Here is a 17464-nt window from a genome sequence, read left to right as displayed (position 1 = left end):
GATGCACTGTTCTAGGTCACATGACAACTTGCAGGGTTAAGTTCTCTCCATCCACCTTGTGGGTTCTGGGGTTTGACCTCAGGTCTTTGGGTTTGGAGGCAAATGCCTTTATCCCGGATCATCTTGCTGGCCCTCTCTTACTTTTTGACACAGCATCAAATATAGCCTGGAACTCAAGATCCCTCTGCTTCAGTTGCCCAGGTGCCCGGATTACAGGTGTGTATTTGTAAATAAGGAAAAAGCTCTCAAATAGTTAAAAAATATTTTTAAATTATAAAACATTGTTACATTTCTTATGTATTAAACTAGAGAAATGTTACAGATAGATAGATGATTGATAGATAATGATTGATAGATAGATGATAGATAGATAGATAGATAGATAGATAGATAGATGTAGATACAGATATTTGAGACAGGGTTGAGGACCCTGCCTGACTCCATTTTGAAGGTAGGAGGCCTTATGTTGCATTGTTAAAAATAAGTTTCCATTTGCTGTAAGAGCCGATTGCTGCTTTTAGTCTGTTTCCTGGAGCCCGATCTGCCCCAAGTCACGACCTACATCTACTTAATTACATGACCACATGGAGTTTTTTGAGATTTTTTTTCTATAATATCTAAAGAAAGTATGTCTTTTGATGGGCAGTGCTGGCACAGGTCTTTAATCCCAGCATTTGGGAGGTAAAAGGCAGGTGAATCTCTGTGAGTTCAAGGCCAGCCTGGACTACACTACGAAAGCAAGTTCCAGGACAGTCAGGGCTGTTACACAGAGAAACCCTGTCTTGAACCCCTCCCCCAAAATAAGAAAAGAAAGTATGTCTTCCCCAGATCTTATTACATTTTATTGGCATCTCAATTTATTTATTTGTTTTGGTGGTTGTTTTTGAGACAGGGTTTCTCTGTGTAACAGCCTTGGCTATCCTGAAACTCACAGAAATACGCCTGTCTCTGTCTCCAGAGTGCTGGAATTAAAGGCATGGGCCACCAGGCCCATCAGCATTTCTCCAATTTAATACCTAAGAAATGTATCAATGTTTTATAAAAGGTACTACTGTAGTATAATTTGTACTTTGGAATTTTCCTTTTTGCTTCTTAACTTTAAAACGTAACTTTTAAAAACCTAATTGAGAACCTTTACCTTATTAGCAAATATTTATCTGCATTATCATTATTAATAGCTTCACGTTTCTCCTAATACTAATTTATTTAATATTTTATTCAAATTCCCAATTCAAGCTATTTAGGAATTTTCAATGTCTATCACAACTGATATAAAAATAAAAATTACACAAGATGTGCATAAATTTCATTTGAATTTTTAAATTTTTTTTATATTGGTGTTTTACCTGCGTGTACGTCTATGCACCTGTGTGTGCCTGATGCTGGCAGAGCCCTGTATAGGGAGGGCATCAGATCCCCTGGAACCGGAGTTACAAGGAGTTGTGAGCCATCAACCGAGTGCAGGCTACCTGGAAGGGCAGCCAATGCTCTTAGCCACTGAGGCTTCTCTCTAGCCCCGACCTTGAATTCCTGATCCTCCAACCTCCTAGAGTGTTGGGGTTACAGGCGTGTCCTTTATGTGGTTCTGGGGACTGAATCCACGACTTTCATGCCTGTTGGGCAAGCAGTCAATCAACTGAGTTACATTTACAGCTCCGGCTACTGCCTGTTTGACAGATTTTTTTTTAAAAAAGGATTTTGCTTTAAAATCTTGCATTTAAAGTAGTTTCTTGGTGATCGTCTCTCAAGAATGACCTTTTCAAAAGTAACGCAATCTGGGGGCAGTGAGAAGAAAATAAAAACTTTCAAATGCATATTAAATTTTACAAAGGAGAAAGCACGAGTCTCCTAGTAAACCGGTTCCCAAGATAGTATGCCGTCTGCAGTCATTCGAGGGCGTCAGACACTCGGCTCCTTCTCAGCATCACGTCGGGCGCGGTCCCCAATTTCTACCCAGCTCTTCCAATAGGTACGCGCGGTCCCTAAACACGGCCGCCACACGGTCACAACTCACACGGAGGGGAACCGTAGTAGCGACGCACCGGATGTGTGCGTGGAAGTGACCGAAATCAACTCACAACTGATTGGTTCTCCGGAAAAGTCTTAAGCTTCTTTCGCTTGCCACTGGCCGCGTGTTTTGTCTATTTGAACAATCCCCGCCCCGCCAGAAGCCGGTCCCGAAGCTCTACTTTTTCATGAGTATTGGTGAATGTTCCTGCCCATCTTCGTTCTCAGCCAGCTGATTGGCTGTCGGGCTTGCGAGCCTGCCTTCCCCTCCCGGGCCCAGAGGACAGCGGGGAAGGCGGGTGGTGGGACTGGGGGCCTGAAGTGGCGGTACCGGCTCAGGCGGCAGCAGCTGAGGCGGTGGCCGAAGCCGCGCGGTGAGTCTGGGGCCTGGAGCCGAGCGCCTGCGGCCGGCGGGATGTCCAGACTCACGGCCAGTCTGGGCCGTGCTGGGGGAGGCCCGGGAAGCCGCCCGTCTGGACCAGGCAGCGCCTCCACACCAGCCCCGCCACCGGGGCGGCCCACACTGCGCCCTCAGGGAGACCCCCAGGCTGGCGGATCTGCTCCGGGCCTGCCGTGGTGCCTTTAGGTCTCATGCCCGGTCTCGGTCACCCTTCGAGAACCACCTACAGACTGTGGAGCCTGCCCCTGGGAGCTGCAGCCTCCTAGACCGGGGTCAGCCCCCTACACCGCACCTGGACACCTGTCGGGGACCCAGACCTCCGAGCTGAGCTAGGTTCCACCCTCCGAGCTCACGCTGTGTCTGCCTCGCCCATGTCCTCACTTCTTGTTTCAACCTTTCAACGTGAACTTCTCTAAGGCATGACCAAAACCTTTGGGATTCTGTGACTCCAAGTAGTTTAGTTACTTTGAATCCAGCCTGGGGCAGCTGTCTTGTAGGGAAAGCCTAAAATGACGCTCTACTTTCGTGAGAATAGAAATTTCGTGTCGGCCTCCCTCCTGCTGCCTCGTGTGTGTACACACTTAGGAGTAGTTTCTTCCTCCCTAAAAGGGTCTGCTTCCTTTCGTAGTACCTTTTTTTCTAGACAGCAGTGCAGTGTTTGAAAGTTTTTCAAAACCATTTGTTCTGCAGTTTATTTACCCATCTCCTAGAGCATGACCTTGAACTTCTGATCCTTCTGCCAGCGCTTCTTGAGTGCTGGGCTTAAAAGTGCGCGCTCTCCTGCCTTGGTTATGTGATGCTGGGGATATCAGGAAGTGTGTTTGTTTTTAGTGTAATCTGGCAGGATGGGTGTGCATGTCACTTCCATGGCGTTGTGAGCTAGCCTCCTTTTTATGGTCCCCCTGAATTGTAAACTCACTGGGGAAACAGCACAGAGTTGAGCAATGAGTGGTCCCTTTCAGCTCACAACTCTAATCAGTTGCCCCTTCCTGTCAGGGTGGGTTTGTTTTGGAACTGCCTTCCCAACCCAGTGAAAGCCTGTCCCTCATGAAATGGTGTAGTACTCGTAGATATCCTTTTGTATGCTTTAAATCATGCCTATGTTGCTTTTAATGTCAAATACAACAGAAAGCATTGTTATACCATATCATGTAGCAAATAATGACAAGAAGCCTGTGTATGTTCAGTGCAAACTAAGGGTTCTCCTGCCCCATTGTTTTTCCTTTTCAAATTTACACTTTTTTATCAGGGGAGGCGTGCATGCACTGGTGCGCACCTGGAAGTGAGAACAACGTGTAGGTGTCAGTTCCTTTCTACCTTGTGGGGCCCAGGGATCACACTCGGTCATCAGTCTTGGCAGCAAACACCTCTACTCGCTGAGGCATCTTGCTAGCTCCCTCATCCCCAGCACATTCTGTCCATGTTTGGTAGAGTCTGCAGCTTCAGAACCCATGATGAGAAGGGCCAGCTACACAAGTACTGTGTACGGCAGCCTGTAGCCACATGTAGCTCGTGAGCACTTGGGGAATGATGGATTCAGACTGAGGTGGTTAAAGCTATGGATGTTGGAAGCTTAGTCTCAGAAAAGAGTGGGGAAGATATCAATAAGTTTATATACCAATAAAACTTCAAATAATAGTTTTTGGGTTATTGGATTGAGTACAATGTAGCAGTTTCACCTGTTTTTCCTAATTTGAGTACTAAAATATTTAAAATTTCTTACAAGGGGGCTGACCATATCCCAGGACTTGAGAGCACTTGTTGCTCATCCAACGGACCCCATTCGAGTCCCCAGTGACCTTGTCAGTCAACTCACAGCTGCCTGTGGCCCCAGCTTCAGGGGCTCTGATGACTTTTTCTGGCCTTGCCAGGCATCTGCATACATGGGTCATACACTCAGACAGACACGCATATATAAAAATAAAGCAATAAGTAAAATTACTTACGTGGCTTGTATTACGTTTCTTTTGGGCAGGGCTGCTGAAGGATGATCATGACTCCTTTCAGCAAATGGTGCTCTGAGGAAAGGACATCCCAGCCTTAATTCTCTCGCTGCTTCTGGCACCTGACCCTGGACCATGTCCACAGTGATGCTAACCACGAGCCAGAGCTGTGTGCCGCACTTTCTGGAAATACTCTAAGCCCGTTAGTTTTCAGCTCAACCCACAAGTCAGGCACTGTCGTCCTTCTATTGCGGTGCTGTGGAAATTGAGGAATCTTGACTGTCTTAAGATACATGTATGACTTTGCAGCAGAATTCAAGGCCAGATAGTTTTCTCTTCAGTCTGCCGTCTGGCCCTCTAGAAACCTGCACCTGTCATGAGTGCGTAGAGACCTGTGCTAGTACTAAGGCCACAAATACATGGTTTATAGAGTACTGAGAGATGGGTTGGGCTGAGGCTTGGCTGATGGAATGCTTGCCCAGCACACACAAAGCCGTGGGTTGGAGTCCCAGCACTGCATGAAGTGGACATGGTAGCACTCTTAAAATCCCAGTGATTGGTGGAATCGAGATAGCAATTCTAGGCCATCAGTCGCATAGTGAGTTCAAAGTCATGCTGAGAATATAAGGCTGACTAAAAAACAAAAATAAAGGGGCTGAGAATGAGAAGATGGCTCAGGAGCAAAGATGCTCGTTGCCAAGACTGGCAATCTGAGTTGTCCACGTGGAGGAAGAAGAGAATTAATTCCTGCAGGTTGTTCTCTAACTTCTTATGTGCTGTAGTGTGCACATGCATGCCCAAATAAATAAAAGGGGGGAAAAAGATACTGAAAGATGTTCTTTTCCAAAGAACCTTAGGGCAAGATGCTGGGGACAGGTCCCACCACGGCCACCGCCAGTGCCGCCACTTCTAGCAATGTGAGCGTTCTGCAGCAGTTCGCCAGTGGACTGAAGAGCCGGAATGAGGAGACCAGAGCCAAAGCGGCCAAGGAGCTGCAGCACTATGTCACCATGGAGCTTCGAGAGGTTGGTCTTGTGTGCTTGGGGTTAGTCTTTGCTGGGTTCTGGGACCGATGTGCCGTTGCTGGTTGAGATTGCTGCCGCAGCTCAATGATATTTGCAAGGATACCAGCTTTCATGTTCTGAGAGCGTGTGGGTTCCCATGCAGCGATTTCACGTTTCTGTGATTTGCTCATGTTTGTGGTCACAGTTCGGTTCTTTATTTTATTTTTTATGATGTTTTCCCCTAATACCAGCCCTTCAATTCTTTATATCTGTCAGTGTTTGGGAGAGTTGATGGTCTGGAACTTTCTAAACAGAGACCACAGTTGAGGTCAAAGACACTGACCTGTCCACCCTTGTGCCCCTGGGATTAAGATGATTTTAAGACAAGCTGTCCTATAGAGTAGAGAATCAGGAAGTAGTTGCTAAATAAACAAGAGAGGTCATGTAATCAGTTGCTCTTCACGTTAAAGCTATGGAAATGGGGAATAGGTTTGCCTTTGGTTTGAACTGTACCCGCCACCCCTCCGTCCGAATCCGAAATTGCCAGCTGTTACCACTGTGGTTACCAGTGGGAAGGTAACAACCTGTTCTGTTCACATCTTCCCTTGCAGATGAGCCAAGAGGAGTCTACGCGCTTCTATGACCAGCTGAACCATCACATTTTTGAACTGGTTTCCAGCTCAGATGCCAATGAGAGGAAAGGTGGCATCTTGGCCATCGGTAAGGACAGAGTTTCTGGTCGCAGCAGCCCTTAGGGACACAGGACAAGTCATCTCATGTTCACTGTACCCTGTCTGTACTTGCTGAGGGGTAGCATCTAGTTCGTCTTTGTTTCAAAAGATTGTCAAGGAGCCTGTGGTTTTCAGTACTTGTATACCGAGTGCCGATTCTAGAAGCCCTGGGATGCAGGCAAGACACACTCTTAGAGGTAACAACCGAATCTCAGAACTGGTTTGCCGGGTTTGAGACTAGAAACCAGGTTTTCATTCTTTTGCCCCAGATTGCCTTTGGCAGGTCTGGTGTCACACAGAGCAGGCTTTGTCACAGTGGGGCCCACACATACCAAAATAGAAATGGCTGCTATTTGCCTGAGGCTGGTCACAAACCCTGTAAATTGTCATTCAGTCTGAAGAGTTTTCTCTCCTGGAAGGAAGATATGCAGATGTGTTAAGATGGCACAAAGAGCCAATCTCCTGGTTCAAATGAAAAATCTCCTTCTTACATGTGGAAATGCGTTCAGCGTGAAGTAAGGGCTCACTTGCCAGCATTCAGCTCCAGGCCACATGCATCCCAGAACGCATCACATGGTCACCTTTGCTTTCTTTTCTAGCCAGCCTCATAGGAGTGGAAGGTGGGAATTCCACCAGGATTGGCAGATTTGCCAACTACCTTCGGAACCTCCTCCCCTCAAGTGATCCAGTTGTCATGGAGATGGCTTCCAAGGCCATTGGCCGCCTTGCTATGGCCGGGGATACTTTCACTGCTGAGTATGTGGAGTTTGAAGTGAAACGAGCCTTGGAATGGCTGGGTGCTGACCGCAACGAGGGTCGGAGACACGCAGCTGTGAGTGCCTATAGGATTAAGCCCAGGCAGGCCTGGGGAGCAGTGGGCACTGTTTTGTGCTTTGCTTCCTTCTGAAGCTTGTTCTGGGAAAAGGATTCCGGGGTATGAGATGGGAGAGTCAGTCTGGTTGAGAAAACATCTGGTAGTGGGTGCAGTGGAGCTGGAAGCATCCCCAGCTGCTTTCCAGTTGGTTCAAGGAAGTAGCACAAACTAACCCTGGCTAATGGCTTTTTCGTTCACAACTTTGTAGCAGGGCAGCCTTACTAAGGACACTAGTCTTCTCTGAAATAAAATAGTAACAAAATTGAATATCAAACATGTGTTTTCATCCAGTAAATATTTATTGACTATTCTGGCTTGCAGGTATAGTTCTAGGCTGTTAGCTTAGTGTTAAAGCATCAAACCCCTGTCTGTTTGGGTGTGGGTTCAGATGGTGCCAGCATTTTTTGTGTCAGCAGCCAGGTGTAAGCACTGAGACGATTGGTTGGTCTGCCTCTGCCTCTCCTGGCACCAGGCTTTCCCAGTTAGGAGGATGAGGCTTTGCTTTGCATTGCAGGGAGACACACCAGGATGGCAGGGGAGTGTCCCGAGAGAACAAAAGTTCTGGTAGCAATAAGAGTTGTGTTTGCCCTTCTCTCCCAGGTCCTCGTTCTCCGTGAGCTGGCCATCAGCGTCCCCACTTTCTTCTTCCAGCAAGTGCAACCCTTCTTTGACAACATTTTTGTGGCCGTGTGGGACCCCAAGCAGGCCATCCGAGAGGGAGCCGTGGCTGCCCTTCGTGCCTGTCTGATTCTCACCACCCAGCGGGAGCCGAAGGAGATGCAGAAGCCTCAGTGGTACAGGGTGAGGAGATGGTTCCATACCGGCCAATAGCAGAGCACTATTGCTTGGGGATCGTGGCTGGCCATGGAGCCTCGTCACAGTTGTTTGGGCCTGCATGTTTTTTTTTTTTTCTCTGTTCACCATGAATCACTGGTTACTTTATGGCACTTTCGTAGTAAAGACACATTGGTAGCCACACCATTATTTTATGCATTCCTAAGAAAGAAAATGTGTCAGTTAGACTATGATCCAAGGCCTCTGGCTGTGGCCGGCACACGTTTATAATCCCAGCACTTGGGAAGCTGAGGCAAGAAGATAAGAACTGGGGCCTGACCATGAATTTGAGATCCTCTGCCTCTGCCTCCTTAGTGCTAGGATTATAGGCACAAACCACCATGCCCACTTTTGTGCTGTGCTGGGCATTGAACCCAGAGCTTCCTGCATGTTAGATGAACGCTGCCAACTGAACTACATCCCCAGCCTCTGGACCACGTATTGGCCAAGTGCCACGGCTCGTACCTTTACTCAGCATTTGGGAATCAGACAGGCCATCCAGGTTCACATAGTAAAACCCTATCTCAAAAACAAAAGCAAGTAATGTTTGATAATTGCAATTTTGCCAGCAGTGCCCACATCATATTTGCTTCAAAATATAATTAAACAAGATTAAGATTAAGTCCTATAAACAAACAGAAAAAGACTTCAAGGCCCATCTGGGATACCTGAAGAAACACTGTTTCAAAACAACAATAACAAAAATAAATAAAGTAATATTTGGTATCTGCTGCCTTCACATCAGGAGCTGTTAAAATGTAGAAACTGGGTCTGTGAGTCAGGGAATGCAGCTGCTACTAGTTTGCAAAGGGCTAGCTCCCTCCAATCCAGCGTCCTGAGCCCTGGGCCCTGGGCCCATAGCTGCCGCCAAGGAAATGGACTTCACAGGAGTTCTAAACATGGGAAGAGAGACCTGGCCTGCCTTCTTGCCTTAGATGTATGACATTAGACAAGTCACTTAATTCCTTTGGGCCTGTTTTATGTAGCTGTCGGATGTGACAGTGGCATTTGACGCAAAGGCATGAGCCTTGGAGCTAAATTAAACAAAAGAGCTTCTAAGTCAGTGTGAGTGCTGACACATGGCACTAGCAGCCCCTGGGTTGCCTCTGAACCTCGTGGGGGGGGGGGGGGGAGTGCCTGTGTTGATCCTTGAACAGCATCCTCTCTCTTCAGCACACATTTGAAGAAGCAGAGAAAGGGTTTGATGAGACCCTGGCCAAAGAGAAGGGCATGAATCGAGACGATCGAATCCACGGGGCCTTGCTGATCCTCAACGAGCTGGTCCGCATCAGCAGCATGGAGGGAGAGGTGAGCCACGGTCATCTGGGGACCGGGGGCCAGGGTCCTGTGCCGCTGCGCCAGCGGGCAACAGATAAGATCATGGCAGGACGCTCTGTGAAAACCCATGAAGCAGGCAGCAAGATCGTGGGGATGGGGTTGGAAGGGTAAGTGGAGCTCAGGGCCTGCCTTCCCTGAGGTGGCGCCATCTTCCTGAGAGGCGTGTGATGTGAATGAGGCTGGCAGCTGGCTGGGAGCTGTGTTCTTGGCTGAGGTGGGAGAGAGTTTGACATGGGAAGGATGGTTGGTATATTGTGAGCGGAGGAGAAAGAGGAGATGGTGTCAGAGAGGGAGTGGGGTCCAGTTAATAGGCTCACTGTGGTCAGCAGTTTTATTCTTATTGCAGGCACAGACGTCAGTGTTATACACGGGATTCATAGGGTGTTAAGAATTTCTGACACCTGCCCGCTTGTGGGATCAAGTGTGTGGCGAGGTGGGAATAAAGTCAGAGTTAGGAGTTAAGTCAGTTAAGGTGAAAGGGTTTTGTTAACGTTAAGGTGGAAGGATTTTGCAGCCTATGAGAAAACAGGAAGGGCTAAATCTACATTGGCGTGAATGAAAAAGAGAAAAAACACACTGGATGTCTCTGTCTTTATGCGAGGCCATTTTGAGGTCCTTATGCCAAAGGGGGTTATGAGAGGAGGCCTTTGTCATCCAGGATCAAGCAAGCTACAGCATCTTTGCCTTCTGTAGTTGCCATGAGCAGCCCATGTGGCCATGGCACAGGCTTGGCCATGGAACTCTGAGCAGCACCAGGGCCTGTTGGATCAGTTAGGCTCTTGTAGTTGAGGTCACATTCTGGTGGTTGCCACAGGGGGCTCCTAGAATAGCCTGGCTGGCTTCAATTAGATGTAGTGACATAGATACTGGGGAGACAGGATGCAGGATATGTTGGAGTAAAACTCTCCCTATGAGACTTCCTGGGAGGATCTGTTGGTGTGGCATTTCACCCAGGGTGCCCTGACTACAGAGAGTGGTTGTGTGTGTTGTATCAGGGCAGCACATGGAGTGCAGGACACGTTTGCCTCCACTTCTGATGCTGTGTGTTTCACATAAGCCCCCTGTTCCTCCCCTTGCACAGGACTGTTCCCCGTTGTGCTGGACTTGAAAGGTTTATAGTTTTGTCTTGTTTTGGTTTGTTTTTTGGATTCTCAATACAGGGTTTCTCTGTCTAGCCCTGGCTGTCCTGGAACTGGCTTTGTAGACCAGGCTGGCCTCGAACTCACAGAGATCTGCCTACCTGTGCCTCTGGAGCTGAGATTAAAGGCCTGCGCCACCACCGCCGGCTGAGAGGTTTCTAAATGTATATAAAGGGCTCAGTGCAGTCTCTGATACCTGGTGGATATGGTGTAAGTGGTAGCACTCTGAAATTTCTCTACCTGAGTCCTACTGTAGTCCAGACAGTTCTGGGACCTTTGTTTCCTCCTAATGAAACAAGATGATGTCACCTAACACATAAAGGTGTCAGCAATAAGTGAAAAGGTTCTCACAGAGGTGCTTTTTGAGTTACAGGTTCCTCCTAAAATGTCAGGATTATGCCCATTCTGTGTTCTCCTGCTCACCAGGTTTTAGTGGGGAACCTAGTGTGTACCAGCGATAGTGAGCCCTGAGAGCCAAAGCAAGAACAGGGAACAGAACAGGCCGTGTTGTAGCCAGGGAGAGCGTGCCCGTGTAGATGAAAACACACTGTGATGAGCTATATGGAGTTACGTGCTATGGAGTGAAGAAAACCCGATGTGTTTGCACACAGTTGTGAAGGGGGTAGGCAGAAAGCCATTCCAGGCAGCTGATGGGCCCGTGTGCAGGAGCATGCCGCAACTCCAGGAGAGCAGCCAGAATGCCCCTGTGCCTGGGCAGGTGAGCAGGAGAAGCTCTGAGAATACCTGGTCTGGCCAGGAGGATAGCTCAGGTTGTAGGAGGCCATTGAGTGGACTTTGTGTGCAGTGGTAGGCTATGGTAGATGTTGAAAAGAAAAGTAACTTAAGCAAAACAAACACTTGTTTTAATGTATTTATTTGTGTGGGTGAGTGTTTGCTTTCGCATGCATGCGCATACGTGTTTATGTGCTTGAGGTTTATGGAAGCTGTAGTGTTGCTGAGTACCTGTCTTTATTACTCTGCTTTTTTTTTTTTTTTTTTTTTGAGACAAGGTATCTCACTGAATGAGATCTCGATGGATCTCAATGATTCGGCAAGACTAGCTGCCCAGTGATCTCTGGAGCTCCTGCCTTGGCTTCCTCAGCACTAGGAGTGCAGGCACATGTAGCCATGCCCAACTGGCTATACAAGTGCTGGGCATCTGGGCTCAAGTCCTCCTATTTGTGCAGCAAGCACTTAACTGGCTGAGCCATCTAGGTCCTTAACCCCTATGGGTGGCTTTAGACTCATGAGAGCCCTTTGTTGAGAAGGGATTATCAGAGGGCAAAGGGCTGAAGCCGCAAATTCGGTTAAGAGGGAACTGCAGAGCTGTCAGCATGGCTCGTTTGGCAGTACAGGAGCCTGCTAGCAAGGCTGAAAACCTGGGTTAGTTCCTCAGGACCCAGATGTACGCGGGGAACCAATTCTCACAAGTTATCGTCTCATTTCCAAACACACAGTGTAATAAGAGACATTTAAAGAGCGGAACACGACTGACTTGGCGGAGATCTTTGAAGCTCTTCCTAGAGCTATAGATTTCCAAGAAGTGGCTGGACTCTGGATGTGGGATAGATTGGAAGGAAGAGAAGTCAAAGGGTTTGGTTTTGTAACTGGGAGAATGGAGTTGCTTTGCACTGAGATAGGAAAACAGGATGAGGAGAAGGAGGTGGTTTTGAGCACAAGTTTGAGACACATGTTGGGCATCTGTGTGACCTAGTGAGTAGTTCTGGGGAGAAACCTAGTTAAGAGAAATGAACGTGGGGGTACTGATTTACATCATGAGACCGGGCAAGAACTCACATGACCTGATGTAGATGAAAAGAGATGGGGTCTGTGAACCTGAAATTGAGAAATTCAGAGCAACCATAGGAGACAGGAGCAGCTGGGAAGGAGGAAGACAGGCCAGAGAGTGTGGGGTTTGCAGAAGTAACAAGGATGGTCTCATGCAAGAGATGACAGTGTATCAGATGCTGCAAATAGAGAAGTGGACTGGGGTGGTCCTTTAGGGACTTTGGTAAGAGTAGCAAGCCTTCCTGGGAAATGAAAGTGTGTGTATGAGAAGAGCTGGAGGCTGTTGGAGGATGTGTTGGGATGCCTCCCTTCAATAGAGGACAGACCAGCACTGCAGGCACCCTTATTCCATGCCGCCCCCAGAATGAGGATTCTGAGAAAATGATTTGCCTGAGTAGAAACTCAGCTTCAGGAAAAGAGATCAGAATGTTCTTTGCAGGGTACCAGCATTGGGCTATCTTCCCTTTCGCAATTCAGCCTTCTTGAACCTGCAAGGGATACTTGGACATAGGAACTCCAGCCTGGAGTTTTCTTTCCTGCTCAGTAAAAGGTGGTCTTTTGCCTAATGTTACCCTGCAGACTCACTGTGTGCAGGGTAAATGCTCCTCATAAGCCAAAGTGACTGTATTTTTCCCTCCTTGGCCCTGCCTAGCGTCTGAGAGAAGAGATGGAGGAAATCACCCAGCAGCAGCTGGTGCATGACAAGTACTGCAAAGACCTGATGGGCTTCGGGACAAAGCCCCGACACATCACCCCCTTCACCAGTTTCCAGGCTGTGCAGCCCCAGCAGTCGAATGCCTTGGTGGGACTGCTGGGGTACAGCTCCCACCAAGGCCTCATGGGATTCGGGGCTTCCCCCAGCCCTACCAAATCCACTTTGGTGGAAAGCCGCTGTTGCAGGGACTTGATGGAAGAGAAATTTGATCAGGTAAATGGCAAAAGGCCTTTTCCTTCTTCCCCACATCCCACACCTTCCGCTCCTCTGCCAACCCTGTATCCTTCCTCTCTCAGGTGTGCCAGTGGGTGCTGAAATGCAGGGGCAGCAAGAACTCACTGATCCAAATGACAATCCTTAATCTGTTACCCCGCTTGGCTGCGTTCCGACCCTCTGCCTTCACAGGTGAGGCTGTCCTCTGAAGACATTCCCTCTTTAGGATGATCAAACAGGGACGGAAGCGCTGGTCCTAGAGAGTCAGTCGGGTCTGCCTCCCTCAAAGTAGCGCTGACATGAGGGCTAGTCTCTGATCACTTTGCCCATCCAGTTTCCTCGTTTTCTGTGAAGAGACCTGATAGAAATCCAAATGGTGGTACACACAGACGGTGGTACACATGTATAACCCTAGCACCTGGAGGCAGAGGCAGAAGAATAAGGAGTTCAGAGCCATCTTTGGCCATTCAGTGAGTTTGAGGCCGGCCTGGACTACATAATACCCTGCTCAGAAAAAAAAAAAATCACAATGTGTAGCAAAGGGTCAGTTGTGGTCCATGTCATCGGGTTAAGCACACATAACTTCTTGTGCTGGGTGTTGGGGCTCACACCTATTTCACAAGCCTTAGGAGGCTGAGATGGGGACCACCTAAAGTTTAAGACCACCTGGGCCTCAGAGTGAGATCCGCAGAAGGGCACTTCAGGTCCATACTGTCAACAATGCCTGTCTGGGCAGAGTGGGCTTAGGGACCTGAGTTTTCCCCATGGTGACCATCGAGCATCCACTCCACCTGCATGGAAGACATGTGTGTGCGTGTGTGTGTGTGTGTGTGTGCGTGAAAGCAGTCTCCACAGGTGATGGGCGGTGCTGCACGGAAGACGTGTGTGTGTGTGTGTGTACGTGTGTGTGTGTACGTGTGTGTGTGTACGTGTGTGTACGTGTGTGTGTGTGCGTGCGTGTGTGTGTGCGTGTGTGTGTGTGTGTATACGTGTGTGTGTGCGTATGTGTGTGTGCGTGTGTGTGTACGTGTGTGTGTGTGTGCGTGTGTGTGTGTGCGTGTGTGTGTACGTGTGTGTGTGTGCGTGTGTGTGCGTGCGTGTGTGCGTGCGTGTGTGTGTGTGTGTGTGTTAGAGCAGTCTCCACAGGTGATGGGCGGTGCTGCACGGAAGACGTGTGTGTGTGTGTGTGTGTGTGTGTGTGTGTGTGCGTGTGTGTGTGTGTGTTAGAGCAGTCTCCACAGGTGATGGGCGGTGCTGCACGGAAGATACGTGCGGGAGTTAGCGCAGTCTCCACAGGTGATGAACAGCGCATTTCCACATGCCGTGCTGTCCTCAGTAGTCACTGAGTTGCAGTCAGTCGAGTTTTACCCAGCTCAGACGCAGGCCTTCCCATGAGGCCTTCCCAGCTGTTGTGGCTGGAGCTGTTCCTGTCCACCACAGTCCTCAGCTGTCGGGAGCTTTGGTGATGGAGTCGGTTTGGGATAGGTTATTGACCTTTGTGGGCCTCCACTTCCTGACTAGTGAACATGAAACAACAGTCCCTGCCTCCCAGAATGAACAGCATGAATGCTTAAGCACCTTCGATAGTGCCTGGCGCAGAGTAAGTCCCAGTAAATGGAAGCCGTTATGAGATTATTATTGCCTCCTGGAGCTACTTCAGATTCATTTTGGAAATGAGGAGGTACACATGATGATACTCTAGTTGCCTGTTTGTATTTAATGTCCCTCCCTTGCCTCCTACTTGGTGAGAGTGAGCCCTTGTCTCAAGCATCTCTTTGTACTTCTTCGTGGCATGCTGCCTGTGTTGAGTAGTGTTCAGAACTAAGTAAGATCTAGTGGCGTAAAGGAAAGGTCAGCCTGACCCTCAGCATTGCTGTTCCCAACATGGACTCCCCCATGCCATCCAGGCCAGATAAAGCCAGTGGGGGTCAGGTGTCTGGATGGGTGAGTTGTTGAGCAGGCTAGGCCTGACAAGTACAGTGTGTTGGATAAGGACCAAACTGTCACGTAAACTTGCTGAACCAAGGAGAAATTACAGGATGGAATCACCCATTATTTTTGAAATTTTCCTTTCTGCCTTCCTGGCACCAGCAGCTCTTCTTTTTCCTAATGACCAGACACACCCCTGGTCAGTAGAGCTTTAAATGGTCTTAGGTTGAAAGTCTGTGTTCAAAAGAAACTTAAGCCAAATTTGATCAAAGTCTGATGTGCTGTAGAAACAGTTACCATGGTGTGTCCAGGGGACTGCCTAGCGACAGGATACAAAGACAAAGGCCCTGTGTGTATTCTTTGGATGCAGGGTCACTGTTTTGTTAAACATCACATTAAAATGCGCCAGTGACATTCAGACTGGAGAGCCACCATCATCGTACACCTCCAGGCCGCCTGTTACTGAACTCACAGTGTGGAAGTCACTGCCTAAGCCTCCCAATGGTGGGAGCTCTGGGAAGAGCAAAAAATACCCTGAAAATAAAATGTAAAAGAGAAAAATAAAAGCTGGGCATAATAACACAAATAAATCAGAACATTACCTTACAGGCCTGTGACTTGCCACTGTGCCTAAGGCTCACCATCAGTGGCAGAGGAGAAGCCAAACCGAGAATCAGAAAATCCCTTGGTTCGTAAAAAAAAAGCATTCCAGCATCAAGCACCCAGGAACACCTGCTCTTGCGTGCTACTGATGTAAATAAACATAGTGAAGATGCAGGTGCTTTCCAGATGTTTTCTTAAGTCTCACTCTGATGTATCTACAGTAAAAATCTTCAGGTAATAGCTGAGAGATTTTCAGGCCTACACTGAATGGAATGGCCCATTAATTGTAAATAATATTTAATATTACTTTCACTGTCATTACACTGTCAGCTAATTGAGATTAATCTCTTTGATTTTTTTTTTTGTTTGTTTGTTTTGTTTTTAGTTTCTTGAGACAGGGTTTCTCTGTATAACTGCCCTGGCTGTTCTGCTACTCGCTGTATAGACTAGGCTGGCCTTGAACTCACAAAAATCTGCCTGCTTCTGCCTCCCGAGAGCTGGGATTAAAGATGTGCACCACCACCACCTGGTGTATCTCTTTGTTTTTTAAACAAGACTTAATGTTTTAGTCTATTTACTTTGGATTTTGGTATTTTAAAAAAAAAATACGTATTTGGCTATTTTGCCAGCATGTGTTTTTACACTACATGAGTGCCTAGTGCCTATAGAGTAACAGATGGTTTTGAACCATGGTGTAGATGCTGGAAATTGAAGTCAGCTGTTTCAGCCCTTAGCTTTTTTTTGAGGCAGGGCTTCACCTTGTAACTCGACTGGCCTAGAACTTTATATAGACCAGGCTGGCTTTGAACTCATAGAGATCCACCAAGCTCTACTTCTCAAGAGCAGTTTTCGAACTGTGTGCTCTTTCCCCAGAGTAATACTCATGGAGCATCTAGAATAATGACTCAACAGAAATGGTGCTTGCCACTAACCCTGAAGGCCACTGACCCTGATGGCCACTGGTGGCCCAATGGTGCAAGGAAGGAATCCTTTCCATGAGTTGTTCTCTGGCTTTCAAATGCACATTGGCAAACACACTTCAACTCACCCACACACATATGGATATAATTACAAAAGGATTGGACTAAGGGAGATAAAGTACTCTTCTGAAGATGCCCTCCTTGCTTTTATTATTTAAGGGAAAAGCAAAAGACATTCCTTATTCCCAAAGACACCTGAGGAGTGATTGCCAAGCATGAGATGTCTTCTAAGGGTTAGCCTTTAAATTCTTAGCATCTCCCCATTGGCCACTGTAACTTAAATTTGAGTGCTGTCTAGGGTCTCTGACCTTGGTTATGTGCTGTCTTCTCTGTACTAGATACTCAGTACCTCCAGGATACCATGAACCATGTCCTTAGCTGTGTCAAAAAGGAGAAGGAACGGACTGCAGCATTCCAGGCCCTGGGGCTGCTTTCTGTGGCCGTGAGGTCCGAGTTTAAGGTCTACTTGCCCCGTGTACTGGACATCATCCGAGCAGCGCTGCCTCCGAAGGACTTTGCCCACAAGTAAGCCCCTCTCTTAGGGTGTCACCATGCTCTCTGTTGAGGTGGAGTAAGCTAATCCATCCGTTGCACAGTTTAAGCCCTTTCTCCCGCTGCTGCACTCTGAGGTATGACAGGTGAACGGCAGTCCCTTTTCACTTGAGCTCAGGTTCAGGTGCAATGACTGTCCGAGTATTTAGAAAGGGGGTACCCTGAGAACATGCTGGATGTCCAGGATGGTATTCTCCGGCGTTGTGGAGGAATCCCTGACTAGAACTGAAGAGATCAGATGGTCAACTCTTCCTTAGCACCAGGTGTAACAAGTCATTCCACCACAGAATATATGAGCAAGACCCTTGGCGTCTTGCCAGATGGAGAAGTCAGTGTCAATGGCACTGAGCCTTTATGTTTGTTTCTCTGTGTGTTTGTCAGCAAGCGTTGCTCTGGGATTCACAGCTACCCGTC

General features: G+C 48.0%; 1 protein-coding gene across 1 annotated transcript in view; it reads left to right on the top strand.

Moving 5' to 3' along the window:
• Positions 1–2278: 2278 nt before the first annotated feature.
• LOC121448014 (serine/threonine-protein kinase mTOR) overlaps positions 2279–17464 on the top strand; it is a 110852-nt gene continuing 95666 nt past the window's right edge. The window contains exons 1-9 of the mRNA XM_041651552.1: positions 2279–2381; positions 5200–5375; positions 5966–6074; positions 6685–6917; positions 7560–7760; positions 8967–9101; positions 12711–12986; positions 13070–13178; positions 16837–17023. Coding sequence (XP_041507486.1) covers positions 5214–5375; positions 5966–6074; positions 6685–6917; positions 7560–7760; positions 8967–9101; positions 12711–12986; positions 13070–13178; positions 16837–17023 — 1412 coding nt within the window. The 5' untranslated portion in view covers positions 2279–2381; positions 5200–5213. The remainder of the gene's footprint in view (positions 2382–5199; positions 5376–5965; positions 6075–6684; positions 6918–7559; positions 7761–8966; positions 9102–12710; positions 12987–13069; positions 13179–16836; positions 17024–17464) is intronic.

Source organism: Microtus oregoni, unplaced genomic scaffold, assembly GCF_018167655.1.
Source record: "Microtus oregoni isolate MIOR12 unplaced genomic scaffold, Mior012 000005F_ref0000423, whole genome shotgun sequence".
Taxonomy (NCBI): Eukaryota; Metazoa; Chordata; class Mammalia; order Rodentia; family Cricetidae; genus Microtus; species Microtus oregoni.
This window is presented reverse-complemented; position numbering and strand designations above follow the sequence as displayed.